Source organism: Sus scrofa, chromosome 15 (assembly GCF_054392235.1).
Source record: "Sus scrofa isolate SSC_HxYL_T2T_F1_AM1 chromosome 15, Sscrofa_HxYL_maternal_Yorkshire_Landrace_v2.0, whole genome shotgun sequence".
In the NCBI taxonomy this organism is placed as follows: domain Eukaryota; kingdom Metazoa; phylum Chordata; class Mammalia; order Artiodactyla; family Suidae; genus Sus; species Sus scrofa.
The window spans coordinates 73,995,877-74,017,420 of NC_139397.1; the positions used below are offsets into that span (position 1 = coordinate 73,995,877).

The 21,544-nt window shown below is 51.7% G+C and overlaps 1 protein-coding gene across 3 annotated transcripts in view; it reads right to left on the bottom strand.

Annotated features, from left to right (window-relative positions):
* Positions 1-21,544, bottom strand: part of MYO7B (myosin VIIB) — a 93,337-nt gene that overhangs the window by 33,970 nt on the left and 37,823 nt on the right. For all 3 annotated transcript variants that reach the window (XR_014829002.1, XM_021076153.2, XM_084998505.1), the window contains 10 exons: positions 20,985-21,061; positions 19,478-19,597; positions 19,054-19,196; positions 14,467-14,677; positions 13,414-13,549; positions 9,005-9,168; positions 6,653-6,790; positions 3,363-3,515; positions 2,703-2,801; positions 751-845 (listed from right to left, as the gene is read on the bottom strand). Coding sequence is in view for 2 of the 3 variants with exons in the window: in XM_021076153.2 (XP_020931812.2) it covers positions 751-845; positions 2,703-2,801; positions 3,363-3,515; positions 6,653-6,790; positions 9,005-9,168; positions 13,414-13,549; positions 14,467-14,677; positions 19,054-19,196; positions 19,478-19,597; positions 20,985-21,061 (1,336 nt within the window). In the remaining variant the exon portion in view is untranslated. The remainder of the gene's footprint in view (positions 1-750; positions 846-2,702; positions 2,802-3,362; positions 3,516-6,652; positions 6,791-9,004; positions 9,169-13,413; positions 13,550-14,466; positions 14,678-19,053; positions 19,197-19,477; positions 19,598-20,984; positions 21,062-21,544) is intronic.

A 21,544-nucleotide genomic window follows, 5' to 3' on the forward strand; every position in this document is an offset into this window, starting at 1 on the left:
TCTCTGTTGCAGGCCCAGCCAAAAAAAAAAAAAAAAAAAAAAAAAAAAGAGCATGGGAGGTGGTGGCCACCCCTACTGTTTATCTATTCTGGGAATATGACAGGATGTTCTCAGTTGATGGTGGTTGTAGACAATGTTATGGGGTCCAGCCTCCCAGGCCACACCTCCCTGCCTCAGGATCCTGCTTTCAAGTGGCTCAGCCTCTTTCTCCCATTCTGTCCTGTCTGGGTTTCCAGGCCTTCCTAGGGTTGGTAATGGACTGATGGGACAGCACAGGGAACAGCATGGTAGGATGTGCAGAGCCCTCTGGACATGGTGAGGGTGAGGGAGGCAGAAATACAGTTGATATGCTGAACCTGGGCTCAGATTCAAGTTTTACCTTCTTACTGACCAGGAACGGAGTCAAAGATAGTTCTTTTCTTACCCCCCAAAACAATCACCTCATAAATCCAAACCCGCTCTTTAAGACAATAGAAGGAGAACAACAGGAGACACTAGGGACCAGGGCTGATGCTTCATTTGGAGTCTTTTGCCCTCCACCCTCAAAACACTCAAATGATGTATTAAAATTCTCTGACCAGTGAATGCAGTGTCCCTGGTCAGGAGGTCCTCAGACCTCTTCTGCCTCAGTGATGTCCAGACAGGGACCAGTGGAAATAAGTGGCCCTGGTTTGGGGGAGTACAGGCCTGCCCAGGGGCTGTGGCAGGTGGGTGTGTGGGCTGGGAGGGGGCTTGGGGCAGGGTTGGCACCTGTATTTGTAGCCTCGCAGGACCCTCTGGATGCTGACTGCGGCCTTGTCCAGGGCCTGGCTCCTCTGTACCTCCAGAAGAGTGTCGTGGTTATCCTGAGATGGGATAGTTCTCATCACGTGGCTGCTCGGCCTCACCCCAGCCCCACCCACAGCCGGGGTTCTGTCTCCGGACGTCAGGGTCTCTCAGACTACTCCCACACTGCTCACGGGTGGACAGAGAGGGGAAGGGCCCTCAAGGTGGCTCAGAGCCACCAGGGGCAGCTGCACCCCAGCCCCAATTCAAGAGCTTCCCATCTTAACTCTTTCCTCTTATTAATTCAATCTGGGAAATGTCACTTCTGCTCTGGAAAACCCAAGAGGGGGGCAAAACATTTCTCCAACACTGTATTTTATTTCCCAGAATTCATGAAATGTGCATTTAGCTGTAATATATGCTAGTTTCCGTATAAAATTGTTTCCCCAGCCTTGGAGTTCCCATTGTGGCTCAGCAGTAATGACCCTGACCAGGATCCATGAGGTTGTGGGTTTGATCTCTGGCCTTGCTCAGTGGGTTAAGGATCTGGCATTGCCATGAGCTGTGGTGCAGGTCACAGAGGTGGCTTGGATCTGGCCTTGCTGTGGCTGTGGTGTAGGCTGGCAGCTGCAGCTCCAATTTGATCCCTGCCTGACAATTTCCACATGCTGAGGGCACAGTCCTAAGAAAAAAAACAGAAAAAAAAAAAAAAACCCAAAACAAAACATTTCCTCAGCTTTTATGTAGTGTCAGATGATGACATGCATTCATCCCAGAGTGGTGACCTTGGGCTCCCCTGCATCCTGGGCCTGGGAGGAAGGGACTGTGGTTGCAGGGCAGAGAGCAGCACTGCCCTTTGGAGCAGATGAGGAGCAGAAGCCTCCATCAGTCCTGAGTCAGGGCACTGGGGACACAGAGATGGACTGGACCCCTGACTGTAGCCTCATGGAGCAGCCAGAGAGGTGGAGGGAAGGCGGGGTGGGCACTCTCCTCCCCTCCTCAGCCCTTGGCCCAGGCTGACCTCGCCGTTGATGCCACACCCTTCTGGGCAGTGCCCTGGGACTTCCCAGAGGTCTTCCCTCTGCTAGCCACACGTCCCCAATGGAGTCTAAGGCCCCTCTGATTTTTCCTTCCTGTCAAGCCCCAGAGTCCCAGCACGGACCTGACCAATGTATGGACAGACGGACAGACTCACTGGAGAGCTAGGGCTGGGCGGACAGACAAGGATGGGTGGGCAGGCTATGGGGGGGAGGGGAGAGAGTGGAGGACTCCGGAAGGGGCAGTGGAAGGAGGGGTAGGATGCCAGGTGGGCTGGCAGAGCGCTGATTCTGGCCCTGATTTTCTTTTCCTCCTCCTCCACCTTGCCCTGCTGACCTACCCAAGGCATGTGAGGCTAGGGGACCTGGACATTCTCTCTCTGTGGCTCTCTGACCCAACTGGCAATCCTGGAGGGCCCCAAGGCCAGCCTTAGAGGCAGGAGGCTGCCTCTGTATGACCTTGAGCCTCCCTGTAAGTTGATGGAGAGGTAGGTGGGAGGTGGTGTGGCTTGTACTAGCCTGCCAAGGGGGAGCTGTCATAGAGTGGGGGCAGCGTCAACACTGCCTCCTTCCATGAAACTCTGTCCCTCCAGGGAAAGTGGAAGTGGGCTTCCCCAGGTCTGATTATCATCGGGGTTGGGGGTTGGGGGATGGGGGCAGTGGGAAACTCCCTCAGCTCCTTCTTGCTCTGGCCCTGTGGCTTGGAGGCAGCCTCACCTGCTCAGGGTTGCCCTCCTCAGAGAAGATTTCCACAGGCTGGGCTGGGCTCTCCCTGGGATCTCCTGCCTTCAGTCCCCCTAGCGTGGCTGCTTTCTACAACCAGGGTGTCTCGAGGGCAGGGCACCAAACCAGACTCCACACGCTTCAGGAGGCTGAGGACCAGTACGTTCAGGGTCTCACCTTGAGAAAAATTTTGGTCTTTCCCACTTTCCAGTCTTTGTCTGTCCCCAGCCACATTTCAGCAATACGCAGGGCCATCTGGCGAAACTTGTCCCGAAGCTGCCAAAGAGAGACAGGAGTGGCTCTATGGAGTCATGCAGAAGGCTGAGGCCCCACCTCAGGGGTTCCCTAGGGCTTGGGGTCTTTCTGCTCTCACAGGTGTCACCATCAGGGTCTGCTGGGCCAGGGCACAGGGCACCCTGGGTCACGGGTGGGACCCAGGGGAGCACCCAGGGCCCGGGACCACCAGACCACCATACCTTGCAGTGTGGCTGTGCGGCATGGGCAGCGCAAACTTTAAGATGGCTGAGTGTTTGGGGAAGGATAAGAAGGACCTCCTGCTCCCTGGCCACACATCATCTCTGTGACATTCTGCCACACGAGAGTGTTCGCTCTAAATTGTGGCTGTTTCTAGAAGGAACATATTCAGCCACTAGCCTCATCTAGAGATGGTAAGGAGGAACAGGGGTCATTTCAAAGCTTGGAGTCCAGGAGGCCCCTGGGCATCAGAAGGGCAGTCGGCTTGGAACTGGGGGCGTTCAGGGCGCACAGAGGCGGCGGGGTTCTGAGGATGTGCACGCCGCCTCTTGGGACCTGCGGTCAGGCGGCAGGGACCCACACCTCCTTGCGCACGGCGCTGGGCAGCAGGACGCGGAACCTCTGCGAGAACTCCTCGAAAGAGTAGCGGATGGGGAAGCCGGACTTGCGGATGTGCACGGTCTCCATCATCCCCGAGTAGCGCAGCTGCCGGATACACAGTTCCCTGTCGAAGAGCTGCGGGCATAGAGGTGAAGGGTTGTTGAAGCGCTGTTCCCTTTCCTTCCCTCTGCCACCACCCGTCTGGCTGTCCCCAGATGCAGGAGAATGAAACAAATGCTTGGTTTTATTAACATTCTCTTTTGAAGAGACATATTTGGTTGAAGTCGCTGAAAAGTCCTGGCAGGGTTTCCAAGGAGATAAAAGTTGATAACCCATGGACGGGACATCCACAGGAACGCCAAATAGTTCCCTCATTCTCAGGATATCCAAAGTAAGATGGATATAGAAAGGTTTTTGAGGAGTTCCCTTGTAGAGCAGCGGGTTAAGGATCCAGCCTGTAGCAGCTAGGGTCGACGCTGCAGTGCGGAGTCAATACCCAGCCCAGGAACTTCCACATGCCACAGCATGGCCGAAAAAAAAATTTTTTTTTCTTTGCATATGTCACGTTTAAAATATTTTTTAAAAAATATATTTTTTATTTTATTTATTTATTTATTTGTCTTTTCTGTCTTTTCTAGGGCTGCACCCGCGGCATGCAGAGGTTCCCAGGCTAGGGGTAAAATTGGAGTTATAGCCACCAACCTATGCCACAGCCACAGCAATGCAGGATCCGAGCTGCGTCTGCAACCTACACCACAGCTCACAACAAAGCCGTATCCTTAACCCACTGAGTGAGGCCAGGGATCGAACCCAAAACCTCATGGTTCCTAGTTGAATTTGTTAACTACTGAGCCATGATGGGAACTCCTAAGAAATATATTTTTAAATGCCCCCAAACAATGATCCCAAAGAATGCTGCTTCCTCCTGGCCTTGTCTACGTTGGGGTGGTCACTGCCCCTGAAGTCCTTTCAGCTGGGGCACCATCTTGCCTCCCACACTCTAGTGGAAGGAAGAAGTACATTTCCTAGCTAGAGTCAGAAAATATTCTAGTTTATAGCACTGAGAACTATATCTAGTCACTTGTGATGGAACATGGTGGAGGATAATGTGAGAAAAAGAATGTATATATGCGTACATGTGACTGGGTCACTCTGCTGTACAGTAGAAAATTGGCAGAATACTGCAAACCAACTATAACAGAAAAAGTAAAAATCATTTTTTAAAAAAAAGGAAAAGGAGTTCCCGTCATGGCGCAACAGAAACGAATCCGACTATGAACCATGAGGTTGCAGGTTCGATCCCTGGCCTCGGTCAGTGGGTTATGGATCTGGCATTGCCGTGAGCCGTTAGTGTAGGTCACAGATTCGGCTCGGATCCTGCATGGCTGTGGCTGTGGCATAGGCTGGCAGCCATAGCTCTGATTGGACCCCTAGCCTGGGAACCTCCATATACTGTGGGTACAGCTCTAAAAAGCAAAAAAAAAAAAAAAAAAAAAAAAGGAAAATATTCTAGTTAACTTAGCCCTTAGTCCTTTCTCCTGAGATGATTGTGGCTGACAGAGGAATTTGGCCATGATGTTTTGTACAGGGATATGAGGTTTCAGCCATGACCCCAAGATTCTGAATGGCTGGGACCGCCCCCTCTGCTTCCAGTCAGGAGTGTGTCGGAACTAGGGGCACACCCTGCAACCTGGCAAGCCCACCAGCAAACAGTTACCCACATAGAGACATGGAGGGCCACATAGGCAACACTTATGAGATCAAGGACCACTAGTTTGGGGCAACTAGTTAGCTCCCATTTATTAAGTGTTTGCCTGTGGGCCTCGTGTTCCTCCTTTATTTATTTGATTTATTCATTTATTTTGTCTTTGTAGGGAACCACATATGGAGGTTCCCAGGCTAGGGGTCCAATTGGAGCCATTGCTGCCAGCCTATACCACAGCCACAGCAATACCAGACCCGAGCTGCGTCTGCAACCTACACCACAGCTTGCAGCAATGTGGGATCCCACTGAGCGAGGCCAGGGATCAAACCTGCAACCTCATGGTTTGTAGTTGGATTCCTCATGGTTCCTAGTCAGGTTTGTTTCCACCGTGCCACCACGGGAACTCCTGGTGTTTCTCCTTTAATCTTTACAACAGCCCTACCTGGTTGGGTAACTTAGCTCCAATTTAAAGGTGCCTGAGGCTCAGGGTATACTCCTAGGTGACTGAGCCAGGGTTCCAAACCTGAGTCTGCCTGGCCCCTTACCAGGTTCTCCTATACTTGCAAAGCAGCTCCCATCTCCAAGAACAGTCTCAGCCAGAGGCACCCACCAAAGCTGAGCATGAACCTTAGGCCCCCACCTATGGACGTGAGCAGGGGGTCTCTGGGAGCACAGTTACTGCCTAACATCTGTGTATTGTACCTTTAAGGAATATACATTTTAGATTTCCTGGGACAGCCTGAATTTCATATAATTTTATACTTTTCAAAAAGGTACTTCATTTACATATATATATATATATAGAGAGAGAGAGAGGGAGAGGGAGAGGGAGAGGGAGAAGAGAGAGACAGAGAGACAGAGAGACAGAGAGACAGAGACAGAGACAGAGACAGAGAGAGGGAGAGAGAGAGAGTCATCTTATCTCCTTTCAGATGGCATCTCCCAGTTCCTGGAATCTTGTATTTCAGCCTCTGGGTAGGATTCCCAAGCCCACAGGTCAGGGGCTGGGCAGGCACAGCAGGCTCCCACCCCACCCCACCCCACCCCAGATAAAGCTACATCTCGGCCACCAACAGTTGCCATAAGCAACAGTGGATCCTTAAGCCACTGAGCATCCTTAACCCATGTAGCAAGGCCAGGGATTGAACTCATATCCTCATGGACATTATGTCAGGTTCTTAACCCACTGAGCCACAATGGGAACTCTGCTGCCCCTTATTGAGTGTGGTTTAGTTATGCAGAGGTGGCATGTGCAATCCTTGTCACCCCCTGCAGGCAGGTAGATTCTGAATTTACAGAGGAGAAAAGTGAGACTCAGAAAAGCAACACACCTGGCCTAGTACACAGCAGGTAAATGGCAGGGCTGAGGTCTGGGTAATCCATTGCCCTGAAGGTCACTGACCTTCCAGTGGCCTAGATTAGTCACCTCGCCTCAGTGTCCTCATCCATACAGTGGGGGCAGATAGCTCTTAAAGCTGCCCAGGCACTGGTGAAGGGAGTGACATAACCCAGATGCCATTAGATGTCCCTGCCCTGCCTGTGGGTAGCCCCAGCCTCCCCGCATTACCAGTGGCTTCTTGTACTCATTGGGTTTGATGCAGCGGACGAAGTAGGGCTGGCAGTTGGTCAGGATTTTCATCAGCTTGTCCAGGGACTGTTTGAACTGGCTGGCCAAGGTGGAGGGCCGCTTGCCGGAGTCTGAGGACTGTAGGCAGAAGCAAAGGGCACAAAGAGGAGGCTGTGGAGCTCAGCCTGGGGCACAGCTGACCCACGGCACAATGAGGGCTTCTCCCCAGGTCCCAGAGGTGGGCCAGGCTACATTCATCCAGTCGCTCATTCATTCATCCATCACAGGTTCCCCAAATGCCTACTGTGTGCAGGTGCCCAGCTAGACACTGGGAACCCAGAGGCAACTAAGACAGGGCAAGCCTTCTGTCTGGGGTGGGGCTCCCCAAGTGAGGTGCACAAGAGGATGCACCAGGGTGAGGAGAGAATGTTAGAATTCCCATTGTTCACTTTTTTTTTTTTGGTCATTTCAGGGCTGCACCCACGGCATATGGAATTTCCCAGGCTAGGGGTCAAGCTGGAGCTGCAGCTGCTGGCCTACACCACAGCCACAGCAGCGTCAGATCCAAGCTGTGTCTGTGACATACACCACAGGTCATGGCAACACTTGGATCCTTAACCCACTGAGGAATCAAACCCGTGTCCTCGTGGATACTAGTCAGATTCATTACTCCTGAGCCACAATGGGAACTCTCCACAGTTCACTTTTTAACTTCCCATTCTATTTTCAGTTCTTATATAGGTTTTATATTTTATTATTATTATTACTATTTTTGCTTTTTAGGGCCCCACCTGTGGCATATGGACATTCCCAGGCAAAGGGGTTGAATCAGAGCTGCAGCTGCCAGCCTACATCACAGCCACAGCAACACCAGATCCGAGCTGCATCTTCGACCTACACCATAGCTCATAGCAATGCCAGATCCTTAACACACTTAGGCCAGGGATCAAACCTGCATCCTCATGGATACTAGTCAGGTTTATTACTCCCTGAGCCATAATGGGAACTCCTATATGCTTTTTTGAATGTTTTATACTGTACATTGTAAACATGGTAGTAAATGTTGTCCTGGTTTATAAAATAATGTGCATTTCCCTCCACTGTCATCCCGTTTCCTGAAACCTGCAGGACACATTCAGGGCCAGGACGAGACTGGTCTCTGGCCTCAGCTGTGGAGAGTCCAGCCTGGCTCCGTGAATGCAGAGGGTCTAGCCCAGCTTCACTGGTTCCAGCCCTGGACAACCTGCACAACCTCTCCGCTCTTTGCTGCCTCCCCTGGCTACCCTGCATGTGGTCGTGCTGTGGCCTCTAGGGGGCTCATCCACTTCTGTTTAAGTTATTAATTTCTCTATTGGTTTCTCTGTGTGTTTTGTGGGTGTGTGTGTTATGTTTAGTTGTGTGGTATGTGCAGTTCTGTGTTTGGTATGTGGTGTGTGTGTGGACAGGTATGGTATATGAGGGGGTGGAATGTGGTATGTGTAGTGTGTGGCATGTGGGGTGTGAGTGTATGTTGTGTGTGTGTGTGGTGTGCGGGCTCTGTGGGGAATATTGTGTGTGTGGTTTGTGGAATGTGTGTGTGTGTGTGAAGGGGTAAGGTATGTGAGGGGGTGGTATGTGGGGTGTGTGTGTATGTGGTGAATGTGTGAGGGGGTGGTATGTGGGGTGAGGAGGGTATGTGTGTGTGTGTGATATGTGGGTAGGGTGTGAATGTGGTGTGTGTGTGTGTATAGTATGTGGGGTGGGGGTATGTATGTGTGTGCATGTGGGGGGGTGTGTGGTATGTGTGGTGGGGAGGGTATATGTGTGTGGTGTGTGTGGGGTGTGTGTGTGTTGTGGTGGCAGCAGCACTGAGGCCGCTGGCCAGGGAGGTGGGGAGCAGAGAGCCCCTGGTGCTCCTCAGAGCAGCCTGGCACATCCTGACAGGGTGGGAGTCTGCCCACCCACTGCTGGCCGTGCCTTCACCCCTTAACAGTGACTGCGAGTCATCTAACGAGGAGCTCTGCTACCCCTGGGCAGGAAGATGAGGCCAGCTCAGTGGCTCAGGAACCGTGGGTACTGGCACCCCTCCCCCTCACAGTACACAGAGGTGCCCTTGACCTTTCATCATCCCCACCCCCACCTCTGCAGGAGCTCCTGAGGCTTTGGAGCCCAGGGCCCACGTGGCACAGGCTGGGAAGCAGGCAGAGTCCTGTGCCTGTAACCCAGTGCTGCCCCCAAAGAAAGAGCAGCCTGTTTCCAGTCACCTCTGTGTCCTGACTGAGAAACCCAGGCAGTGGGGCCTCCCCGAGCCTTTCTGAGCCCCATGGCCCAGGGTGGAGTACCCAGGGCACTGGTGGGGCGCCCAGAGCCCACCTTGAAGAGCCGGCTGCCCGCATTCGCCTGGATGATGGTCCCCAGACCCCGCTTGGTCTCCACTGACTCCAGCCTGAATATCTCCCGCAGGAACTTGTTTTGGGAGGAGTAGACCAGGGTGAGGATGTCCTCGCTCAGCACATCCCGATTCTTCTCCAGGAAGCCTATGGGGAAGCACAGCCCCGCACCGAGCTCAGCCGCAGCTGCCAACTCGGCCCATAACACAGGATGGCACCCACTGCCTCCGCCCAGCACCGAGTCATGTCATATCCACATCCAAACCCTGCAGCCCCCACAACCCACCATTCCCACTGCACCCCCATCCAGGCTGCGGCCAGTCCTGATTCCTCTGCCTGCCTCCTGCCCCTCCCTGCCTGCCCGGTCCCTCTGTCCCCAGGGACCTTCCTGAGGCCTGGGGTGAACCTGCTGGTGTGTCCATCTCTTCCCCAGGGCCTGCGCCCCACCCCAGGGGGTCTCTCCTCCTCAACCCCCAAGGCCTGTGGCCTCCACAAGTTCCTCCTCAGGCCCTCTTTCCTCCTAACCCACCCAGTCTGACCCCGTCTTGTGCTTCAAGGCCAGCTCAAGAGTCAACTATTCCAAGAGGCTCCCCTGGCCCACACATGGGGAGAGGGGCCCTCCTCAGGGCTCCTGTCTGCCCTGTGTGACCCTTCCCCTGGGCCCTGTCCCTTGGCTCAGAGGTGGTCTGAGGACTTCCCATCTCCACCAGCCATGGCTCCCTAAGTGGACTGTGGCAGGAGCAAGTCCATCCCTCGCAGCAGTCCCAGCCGTCACTGCCATAGCTAAATACTCCCAGGAACCGATGAGCAGCACAGCGGACAGAGTGTCTGTTCAGTGTGCGGTTTAGATCTCCCAGGGTGGGCCTGAGAGCAGTCATCAGAGCTCTGAATTTCTGGGAGACCCTGGGCAAGTCTGATTAAGGCAGTTGCTCATTCACAAAAAAGAGCTATAAAAAGAAGACAAGGAGGAGTTCCTGTTGTGGCTCAGCCGATTAAGAACCTGACACAATGTCCCTGAGGACCTGGGTCCGATCCCTGGTCACAATCAGTGGGTTAAGGATGTGGCGTTGCTGTGAGCTGCAGCCTAGCTTGCAGATGCAGCTCGGATCTGGTGTTGCTATGGCTGTAGTGTAGGCTGGCAGCTGCAGCTCCGATTCAACCTGGGAACTTCCGTATGCCGCGGGAGCAGCCCTAAAAAGAAACAAACAAACAAACAAACAAAAAACCCAAAACAAAATGAAGACAAAGAAAAAGAGAAAGTGAAAAGGCTTCCCCATCCCAGAATTCCTGAAAATCTGGTGGCCCGCTCACATCTGGGGAGTTTGCAATCTGCAGAGGAAGGCCTGGCCGCTCTTGCCCAGAGGCCTGCCTTTCCCCACCTGGCCAGTCTGCACAGGAGCTGCCACTTCAGAATGCCCCTGTGGAGCCAGCAAGGGGACAGTAGATGCTTTGCTCTTCCTGGAAGTCCAAGGTGGAAAAAGGAAAGAAATGAAACACCATTTGGTTTCCTGGCATCAAGAATGTGGGATGAGGAGTTCCTGTTGAGGCTTGGTGGGCTACGAACCCAGCTAGCATCCATGAAGACTCAGGTTCAAACCCTGGCCTCGATCAGTGGGTTAAAGGATCCAGCGTTGCCGTGAGCTGTGGTGTAGGTCACAGACAGGGGTCAGATCTGATGTTGCTGTTGCTGTGGTGTAGGCCGGCACCTGCAGCTCCTACTTGACCCCTAGCCTGGGAACTTCCATATACCACATGTATAGCCCTAAAAAGAAAGAAAGAAAGAAACAAACAAACAAATAAACAAAGAATGGGGGAGGAGGGTGACTTGCTGATTATGAGGTCCCAAGATATATTTCCCTCCTCATCGAGCTGCCTCTTGGAAATAAATGTGTGCCTGTAGGCAGTGTGAGCACGTGTGTGCTTTGACAGAGTAGTTTTTGGAGTGAAGCCTATCTGTAACTCACTGAGAAGACCCCGAGGGCCTGGAGGTCCAAAGCCCCTCTAACCAGCCCTGCTCCAGGCCTTGGAAGGTCCTGGTAGGGCCAGGGGTCCCTCTAGCCTCAGGACTGAGCCTCCAGAAATCAAGGAGGGCAGTGTATGGGCAGAGCTGTTTGTCCTCAAAATCCATATGTTGAAGCCCTAAGCCCCAGTTTATCAGGATGTGACTATGTGGAGACAGGGCCTTTAAAGAGGTAATGAAGTTACAATGAGGCTGTTTTAGGGAGTTCCCATTGTTGCAGAGAGGAAACAAATCTGACCTGTATCCATGAGGTATGGACTCAATCCCTAGCCTCACTTAGTGGATTAAGGATCTGGTGTTGCCATGAGCTGTGGTGTAGGCCTGCAGCTACAGCTCAGATTTGCCCCCTAGCCTGGGAACCTCCATATGCCATGTGTCTGGCCCTAAAAAGACAAAGCAAACAAACAAAAAAACCCAAAACTGGAGTTCCTGTCGTGGCTCAGTGGTTAATGAACCTGACCAGTATCCATGAGGACTCAGGTTGGCTCCCTGGCCTTGCTCAATGGGTTAGGGATCCAGCGTTGCCATGAGCTGTGGTATAAGTCGCAGCCTCGGCTTGGATCCCACACTGCTGTGCCTGTGTAGCCAGCGGCTACAGCTCTGATTTGACCCCTAGACTGGGAACCTCCATGTGCCACAAGTGCAGCCCTAATGAGACAAAAAAAAAAAAAAAAAAAAAAAAAAAAGCAAAACTAAAACTTGGCCTTGAGTAGCCCTTGGAAGTTGGGATGCTCTGTGTCTTTGTGTTCCGGGATTCTGATGTCCTCCTAGTTCTGCTCTCTTCTTCTCGGAAGAGCCCCAAAGCCAAGATGTGGTGGGAACTATGAAGAAGCCACATACCTCCCACCTCCGGTCCTTGTTTCTCCAACAGAAATAATCCCTGAACCTTCCAACACCTCCCATCTGTGTAAGCATACCACCCCTCCTACTGCCTCGTCCTCCATCTGGGAACATCCCTGCCTTGGAGTTTCCAGTTAAACAGACCAGAGCAGCTCTTGTTTCTCCATATGAGCCCCACAGAGTGACACTGTGACCCTCTGCCCTGTTTTTCTTCTAAGCACACCAGCAGGTTGACCACCTCAGGCCTTTATTTCTCCAATCAAAACCACGCTGACCTTATCTCAACATACACAAAATTGGACCTGCTTAAAGTTCAAAACTTCTGTGGTTTTTTTCCTTTGTCTTTTTGTCGGGCCACTCCCGCGGCATATGGAGGTTACCAGGCTAGGGGTCGAATCGGAGCTGTAGCCACCGGCCTCCACCAGAGCCACAGCAACGCGGGATCCGAGTCATGTCTGCGACCCACACCACAGCTCATGGCTATGCCGGAGCTTTAACACTGAGCAAGGCCAGGGATGGAACCCACAACCTCGTGGTTCCTAGTCGGATTCGTTAACCACTGAGCCACAACGGGAACTCCAAAACTTCCATGCTTCTAAGGACACTATCAAGAAAGCGAAGAGATGTCCCACAGAATAGGAGAAAATATTTGCAAGTTATATATCTGATAAGAGACATAATAATAATAATAAGTACGATTAGCATTTGCTGGTAAGGAGCTGGAGAAATTGGAAACTTCATACGTTGCTGATGGGAATATAAAATGGTGTGACTACTTTGGAAAATGGTTTGGTGCTTATTCCACCAGAATGTTAAACAGAATTACCATATGACCCAGTAATTCCTCTCCTGAGTATATACCCCAAAGAAGTGAAAACATGTCCACATAAAAACTTGTATGTTACTTGTATGTGTGAGTGTTAATAGCAACATTATGTAATAACTCAAACTGGAAACAACCCAAATATCTATCAATTGATGAAGGGATAAACAAAATATTGCATATTTGTACAGTGGAATATTGTACTGCAATCTAAAGAAACAAAGTACGGAACATGCTACAATGTGGATGAACCTTGAAAACATGATGCAAAGTGAAAGAAGCCAGTCACAAAGGCCCCATAGTGTATGATTCCATTCATGTGAAATGTCTAGAAGGCAAATCCATAGAGACAGAAATTAGTGGTTGCCTAGGGTTGGGGAGAGATGAGGAGTGACCACTAATGGAAGTTTCTTTTTGGGGTGATGCAAATATTCTAAAGCCGTGCAACAGCTATACAATTCTATGGATATAGCAGAAATTTGTAGACTTAAAATGGGTGAATGATATAGTATGTGAAATTATCTCTCAATAGAACTATTATCAACAAAGCAAAACACAAACAAATATGCATGGCCCATTGCATTCCCTCTGGCCCATTGCTAGCTCTGCAAAATGACCTAATCCCCTCGGCCTTCCTTCCATGCCCCCCCCCTTCCCCGGAGTGCTCTGGATTTGGAAGGAAGGGGCTGTGGAGAGGGGCAGCACCTACCTTCTGTCTGGTAGTACACCTCGCCAGCGAAATGGGCAATGCCAAATCGAGCATCATGGATGTTCTTGGGCTGCAGGAAGGCCTTGTTTTTGGCGTGGACACTCTTCAGTTTTTGCAGCAAGGTGGTGTCTGTCCCCTGGAAGAATGGATGCCCATGGGCTGAGGTCCCAGAGTGAAGCCACAGGGAAGCCAGCTAGCACATCCCCAAGTCTCAGGGGCTCCCTCAAGGGGACAAAGGAACTGGACTCAGAATGACTGAGGGCCTTTCTATAAGAAAGCAAACGGATGCCCAAGGATCAGTCATTTGGGGCAGTGGATGAGGGCCGAGGTGGGAGAAGAGACTGGGTCTGCAGACCCTTAGTGCCAGTTCTCCTACTGCACCCTTCCCTATGAATGCCCAGAGATTGGAGCGTCTCCCTTCTCTGGATCAGAGTTCTTACTGACTACATTTGAGGGTCCATTCCCCCAAGAATAGGCAGAGTCCTTTGAAGTGAGAATGAAAGTGTTTCTCTGTCTCTCACTCTTGGCAACCCTTGGCTCCAAGTCTTAATAAGCTCCCTCCTTTTTTTTTTTGTCATTTTAGGGCTGCACCTGTGGCATATGGATGTGCCCAGGCCAAGAGTAAAAATCGGAGCTGCAGCTGCTGGCCTATATCACAGCCACAGCAATGTCAGATCTGAGCATATGCTGTGACCTATGCCGCAGCTTGTGGCAATGGCTGATCCTTAACCTACTGAGCGAGGCCTGGGATCGAACCCACATCCTCATGGATACTAGTCAGGTTTGTAATCCTCTGAGCCACAAGGGGAACTCCAACAAGCCCCTTCTTGGGGTGTGGTCCTGAATCTAAATAATCAGTGATGAAATGCCACTCTGCTGGGGCATGGAAGTGAGGGTAGAGTCAGGTGCCTTCCTGCAGGAGGAAGGCCCTGAAAGAGAGGAAGAAGAGTTAGGCTGGAGCTGATCTGCTAAACCCTGGCAGAGGTTCCAGCTGCTCTGGAGCTTCCCATGCATGAGGTCTCCACCTGAGGGTCAGCAGGCCTGGGGGTGCACCTGTGGGAAGTGGCTCTCTTCATCCAGGAGGGATATGATGCTCATGGGCTTGAGGGCCAGCAGGTCCAGGGTGGGCCGGTTGTCGGTGTAGTGGATGTAGTCCCAGGCGATGTTCTCGGCACGGTACTCCTCTTGCTCCACAGTGAACACGTGTTGCACGAAGAGCTGCTGCAGGTGCTCGTTGGCTAGGTTGATGCAGAGCTGCTCAAAGCTGTGGGGGCAGCACCATACCAGGCAGGGCAGGGTTGGCTCAGTTGCTGATGCAGCCAACCATTGGCGCATAGCCACATGTGTGTGCCCATGGTGCACACCCCCAAACATGCACACATGCTGACATGCAGCATCCCTCTTCCCCTGCCTCCACCTCCATCACCTTCTCTGCCACATGGCAAACAAGGAGGCTCTGCATATCATCTAGTTCCTGCAATGTCTCCTTGCAGTTCCCTGCAGGGTCCTCTGCCAGGCCTGTCTATCCTGACCCAGAGACAATCCCTGGGGGACCAAGTGTCCTGTTGCAGCCCCAGCCCTATGGGCAAATGGCCCTGGTATTAAGACAAGCTTCTTGAGACTCAGTGTTGATGGCTGGGCTCCTTTGCATCAACCAGACATATTCCCTACCCCCACTCCAGTCCTCCAACCTGCTCTTCCTCCTGAGTTCCCCACCTTGGGAAATAGTCCCTCCATTCATCACCCCTGGCTCAGGTCAAAAACCTGTAGTCATATTTGACATCCCTGTCTCCCTCCTCTCCAGTTCCACTCAGTTGCCAAAGTCTGGTCCATGCTCTCTCCCACACAGCACCTGATCTGCTTCCTTCTTTTCACCTCAGCTGCTGCTACCTTAATCTAGGCCACTCTTCTTCCTCACCTGGAGCACAGCAACAACCTTCTCACTGTCTTCCCGCCTCCAGCCTCACCCCTCCAATCGCTCTCCACAGCCACTAGAGGGAGCTTTCTGACGTGCAGATCTGACTCCGCCCTCCCTGCTGCTTGGAATCCTGGGGTGGTTGTTTTCAGGATCCAGAGACAGTGACACAGTAGAAAGCCTGCCCTTCTCTGCCAGGGAGTGGCCACTATCACTCTGGGCTTCCAGGGAGGTGAAGGTACCTCACCCTTCTCTACCTCTGCTCCACACATGTAAGGTCCTTCCCTCCTCCTCTGACATGCTCCCTCTGCTCATCCTTCCCATCTCACTCAGGTGTTTCTTCCTCAAGACAGGCTTCCTATTTATGTAAAACCTCATGGTAACTGACACTGGTTGTTTGAGGTCTACGAACCCCAAAGAGTTGACACAGTGCCTGGAGAGCATTCGATGAACCCTTGCAGAAGGTGGGATGGGTGAATGGGTGCTGTGTGACACAGCAAGGCCCCTTCCTGTGGCCCCCAGACTGCGGCCCTGTCACAAACTCAGCCCCTGCCTCCTTCACAGAGGAAGGAATGGCCAGATCCTCCACAACCAACTACTTATCCACCAGCTCGGTCTTCAAAGCTGTGCTTGATTTGAGCAACCGCCTCTCTCAGGGCTGGAAACCAATGGTTGCAATCACTTTTAGCTTACTATGAGCTGGTCCCCGTGTTAGGGGACCATTGACTGAAACCACCCACCTTGGCCAGGCAGGATAATAGCCCTTGCATGAGCTGCCTCACAGCAGGAAGCCTTGATAAGGAACAGGGTGCTGCCCTGAAGACTAACCTGGAGGATTTGGGAGGGGCCAGTAGGAGGGAGGAGATGAACAACCTCCCAGGATTGTTGGAGCTGGAATCCATCTTGGCTGAGAGGTGTGTTCATCACCAAGAAGGACCCTGAACCAGACCAAGAATGGGTGGAGCAAGATGATCAGCCAGGAGTTCCTGATGTGGCACAGTGGAAACAAATCCAACTAGGAACCACGAGATTGTAGGTTCGAACCCTGGCCTCGCTCAGTGGGTTAAGGATCTGGCATTGCAGTGAGCTGTGGTATAGGTTGCAGATGTGGCTTGGATTTGGTGTTGGCTATGGCTGTGGCTGTGGTGTAGGCTGGCAGCTGTAGCTCTGATTCAACCCCTAGCCTGGGAACCTCCATATGCTGTGAATGTGGCCCTAAAAAGCAAAAAAAAAAAAAAAAAAAAAAAAAAAAAAAAAAAAAAAGATCGGCTGGCCATTTTATGGGAGGCTAACACTTTCCCATAAAACCAGAGACTGTGAGCCAGGTGACAGAGCAGTTCTCCTGGGGTCCCTCACCCTGATGGTCTCTGCCCGGGCACCCCTTTATAATAAAGTCTTTTCCTTTGTCAGTATGTGTGTCTCCGTGGACAATTCATTTCTGAGTATTAGACAGAACACGTGCTCAGGCCTGGAAGGGTACCCCTTCCTGCAACACCAGGAGGCTGAAATCCCAGTGTGCTTGAATTTGGTATGGCTGTGTCTGGATAATCCTGGCCAAGGGGTCTTCTCAGATAAATCAGCTGCCTAGGGCAGAGGCATGCCAAGGTCAGGCCAGCCCATTGGCTTCTCTGACAGTGCCCAGAGGTATCCATTTGGAACTGAACCCAAGCAGGATGCTGTGGGACCCTTCTGGGTACAAAAGCCCCCAGTTTCTTGTTTGTAAAAAAAAAGGGCTTCCATCTCTTAGGCCTTTTTGAGTTCCAAACAGCAGAGATATGACAGAATGCAGGTTCCTCCTTTTGGGGAATACATAACAATCCAATGTATCTCCTGAGTTGTTCTGCAGAACCTGAGATCCTAAGATCCCTGCCCAGGTAGAGGGTGGTGACTCCATGCTGACCACAAGCACAAAGACCCCAGACTGGTTGGAACCAAAAGATGGATGATTAAGATTCTCTAAACATCACCCTGTTACCTCACCACCAAGAAGAAAGCCCACAAGCCGATTGTGTACCCTGCAACTCTCACCCTTAAAGTTGCCTTTAAAAACCCTTCCCTGAAAACCATCAGGGAGTTTGTGTTTTGAGCATGGGCTGCCCATTCTCCTTTCTTGGCCGTGCAATAAACACTGTGCTTTCCTTTACCACAACCTGGTGTCAGTAGATTGACTCTGTTGCACATTAGGTGAGCAGACCTGAAATCAGTTGGGTAATAGAACCAGTCCTACGCTCCATCCCGCCCAGTCCTTTAAGTGAATCAGACTCTCCGCCCAAGTAAGCTAGGTCTTATGTAGGGCAATTCTTTCTTGCCTGTCCCCCTGTCCTCAATTTCTCATCTGAACTCCTCTGGCCACTTGATAATGCCCCAGAGCATCATCTCTCCTTATCTGGCTCCCCTCATCACCCCTCTCCACCCCCAGCCCTGGCCTTCATCACAGTTTCAGCTGGGAATTACTTTTCTGATCTGCCTCATGCCTCCAGCTCTACATCCTACAACTGAGCAGGGCCCTGTGGGGCTCCTGGGCACAAGCCTTTCTGTGTCCCTCCTTTCTTGTTTTTAGGGAAAAAGCTTCAGCCTCCATGACCTTCCCTGAGTTCCAGAGGTAGGTTCAAACAGTTGCTCATCAGGGAAGGCAGGGAATGCAGAGACCAGGGAGGAGGAGAGACAATAGTGCAGCCTTGGGGCAGGGATCTGGTTCCTCTTCAGAGAATATAACAATATCTTTGAGTTCTTCTGTAGAACTAAAACCTCCAACAAATGAAAACCAGAGAGGACCACCACCAGAACCAGTCCTGGGGCCAATAAATACTAACTTTGAGGAAGAATGAAAGCTTGCATCTACCCTGATCCTTAGCCCTGTTTTCCATTCCCAAACTATAAAACCACCTCCTAATCTCTCCCAAGGGAGGGCACAGTGTTTAGGGCATTAGGTGCTGAGGCCTCTTTTGCCAGGCAAAGCAATAAAGCTTTTTATTTTTCTTTGTGCACAACTCTGTCTCCATGTTTCTATTTGGCACCGCTGTACAGAGGCCAAGTTTCAGCATCAAGCTTCCGGAAGTGTCAGAAGTGTCTGGCCTCGCCTTACCCCTGCCAAACTGAAAAGTCAGGGATAGACCACAAATCCCTTCCTTTCCCCCATTACCTAATATAATATCCTACCTAAAGATGCAGTTGAATCAATGTTATTGATTTTCACCTTACCCACATATAATTCACTCTAGTTCATGAGGAGAGTGGATGGTTCAAGAGGGGTAACAAATGCTGGGGGCTCAGCCTGACTCTCAGGGATGCTTTTCTAGACACGTTGTAGATGCCAGGGGATGCACACGGACCACCTCACTGAGGAAAGACCCCGGCCTGCTAAGGGGCTCATCCTGGCATCTGTGAGCAAAATGGCTTTCCTCCGGGCCAGCTCAGAGAGGAGCTGAGCTTATCTTCCATTTTCTGAGAGCAGGTGTACTAAGCTCCATATTTATTTATTTATTTATTTTGCTTTTTAGGGCCACATCCATGACATACTGAAGTTCCCAGGCTAGGGGTCAAATCAGAGCTGCAGCTGCTGGCCTACACCACAGCCACAGCAACACCAGATCCCAGTCTTGTCTGCAATCTACCACTAATGCTGGATCCTTAACTCACTGAGCAAGGCCAGGGGTCAAACACATATCCTCATGGATACTAATTGGGTTTGTTACCACCAAGCCACAATAGGAACTCTTCCGTACCTATTTTTCTGGAAATTTTCAAAGCCAAATATGTCCAGGAGGCCAATGGTCCTTCGCACATTTTTGGGGTCCTGATCAGGTGGCGTGAAAATTGCAGCATTGATTTTTCCGACAATCCATAGGAAGAGGTGTCCATAAATGCCCTGAGGAGACATGGGGTGGAGACCACAGGCTTTAATGCACAGAGGAAATTCCTCTGGAAAGACTGCAGGCACACGGCATCTCATCAACCTACTGGGACTAACATCCCTACTTTAAGGCAGGAAACCAAGCCTGGAGAGGCTGGGAGCCCACAGTCGCCAGGCAGGTGACTGGTACAGTTGGGACTTTCCCAGCTGTCTCTGCCCATTCCCAGTGTCCACCCACAAGGCAAAGAACTGTGCTTAATAGAGACACACAGGCCCCTTCTCCCACATCTCCGCACCTTGACGAAGGCATCTCTTCGGTCTGCAGCTTGTACAAGGTTCAGGGGCCTGGTGACAAACTCCCCACGGACGGTGATGGAGTGCCTGATCAGACAGTTTCGGAGTGCCTGGTCCTTCACCTGGAAGGTGGGTGGGGGCTGGCATCACAGCTGATGGAGCAGGGCCTGGCCCCAAAATTTCTCTCCTGACTGAACACCCTGAGGTGCCAAGACCTGAGAGTGGGAGATGCCTGTGACTGGGGTCAGAGTCAAGATGCTGGGCAGGGCCCAGTCCAGGGTCAGTCTGAGAACTGGGGTATCAGTGTTTGGAAAGGACACACAAGCTGGGTGGGCCCCAAGCATGCTGGCTGCTTCATTGCACAGTCAAGTGCTGGTCTCCTGGTGCTGGGTCCACCATTGGGTGGTCCCTGGAAAACAAATGGGCAGAGAGGGCTCCAAGGCCAGGCCATGGACATCGGGAGACACCTCGGCTGAAGTCACTCCTGCCTGGAGATTGAAAGCCCAAGGGAGAAAAATGAACATAGATGGAGTTGCTCCCACCATGTAGGGAAAACCGAGCCATGTGGAAGTTTTCTAAGAACCCGGGAATCACATGGAGAACATTAGCAACAAGATGTGCCTACTGATAGGTTCCCAGGGAAGTGTAACAGAATCCACCCCATCGGAGTTCCCGTGGTGGTGCAGTGGTTAACAAATCCAACTGGGAACCATGTTGTTGCAGGTTTGATCCCTGGCCTTGCTCAGTGGGTTACAGATCTGGTGTTGCCGTGAGCCGTGGTGTTGGTTGCAGATGCGGCTCGGATCCCGAGTTGCTGTGGCTCTGGTGTAGGCTGGTGGCTACAGCTCCGATTAGACCCCTGGCCTGGGAACCTCCATATGCCGCGGGAGCGGCCCAAGAATGGCAAAAAAAGACCAAAAAAAAAAAAAAAAAAAAAAAAAGACAGAATCCACCTCACCAAGCCCCCCCCCCCCCCATGTGACTGTTGGAATTAGGCAGTGAGAAACAATGACCTGTGGAAAACAACTGCCTGCAAAGATTAACCACCTACAAAGATTTTTGTTTTGTTTTGTTTTGTTTTGTTGCTTTTTAGGGCTGCACTCGTGGCATATGGAGGTTCCCAGGCTAGGGGTCAAATCGGAGCTAGAGCTGCCAGCCACAGGCACGGCAACATCAGATCAGAGCCGAGTCTGCAACCTACACCATAGCTCACGGCAACGCTGGATCCTTAACACACTGAATGAGGTCAGGGATCCAACCAAAGGGAAAAGGGAAGAAACACAGGTTAAAGCCAAACTGATCACTTCTGAGACTTAGTTAATGATGAGCTCCACAGCCTCACCCTGATTCCCAACCCCAGGGCCTGCAGTGTCTGTAGGGGAGCTCAGGAGGTGAGATGAGAGCCTGGGAGAGGGTGGAAGGCAGGAACTGGAGCCTGGGAAGGGCTGTCAGCCCAGACCCCTGGGCTCTGCACAAAGATGGAAGCTGGCAGACACAACAGCAAGCTACCTCCAGTAATTTCATTGCTGTAGGAAAGGCGGGCGTCTCCATCACATCAGAGGAGTCCAGATTCTCGAAGACCGCAGCTGCAGAGAGAAGCAATAACTTGAGAAGCAAAGAGGCCCTAGGAAAGTAGCCCCAGATCCACCCCTTGGAGATGCCCATTCCTGGGTGTGAGGCAGTGCTCCTCCCAGACCCTCTCTGAGAGCCATGGACTCCCTGGTGACTATCAGCACTTTAGCTGTGAACAGTTGTTAGCAGGAACATCCCCCTCTTCTGGGATCAGGATCCTGAGTCAAATGGGGGAGAGAGGTCTATTAAGGGAGAAGAGGAGCCATTAGCCCCCTTCCATCCACTCTGCTGTCCATGGAAACCTAAGCATATTCGTTCATTCAGTCAAATAAGTATAGAGCAGAGTGGAGGAGTGACTGGAACCCAGTCCCAGCTCTGTCACAGGTCTCCTGACCCACCTTCTAGTTCAAGTCCCTCCCCTTTGAGGCAATCTGCACCTTAGGGTTGCTGGGCGGGGGGGAGGGAGGAATACTGTTTCTGTTTTTTTTTTTTTTTTC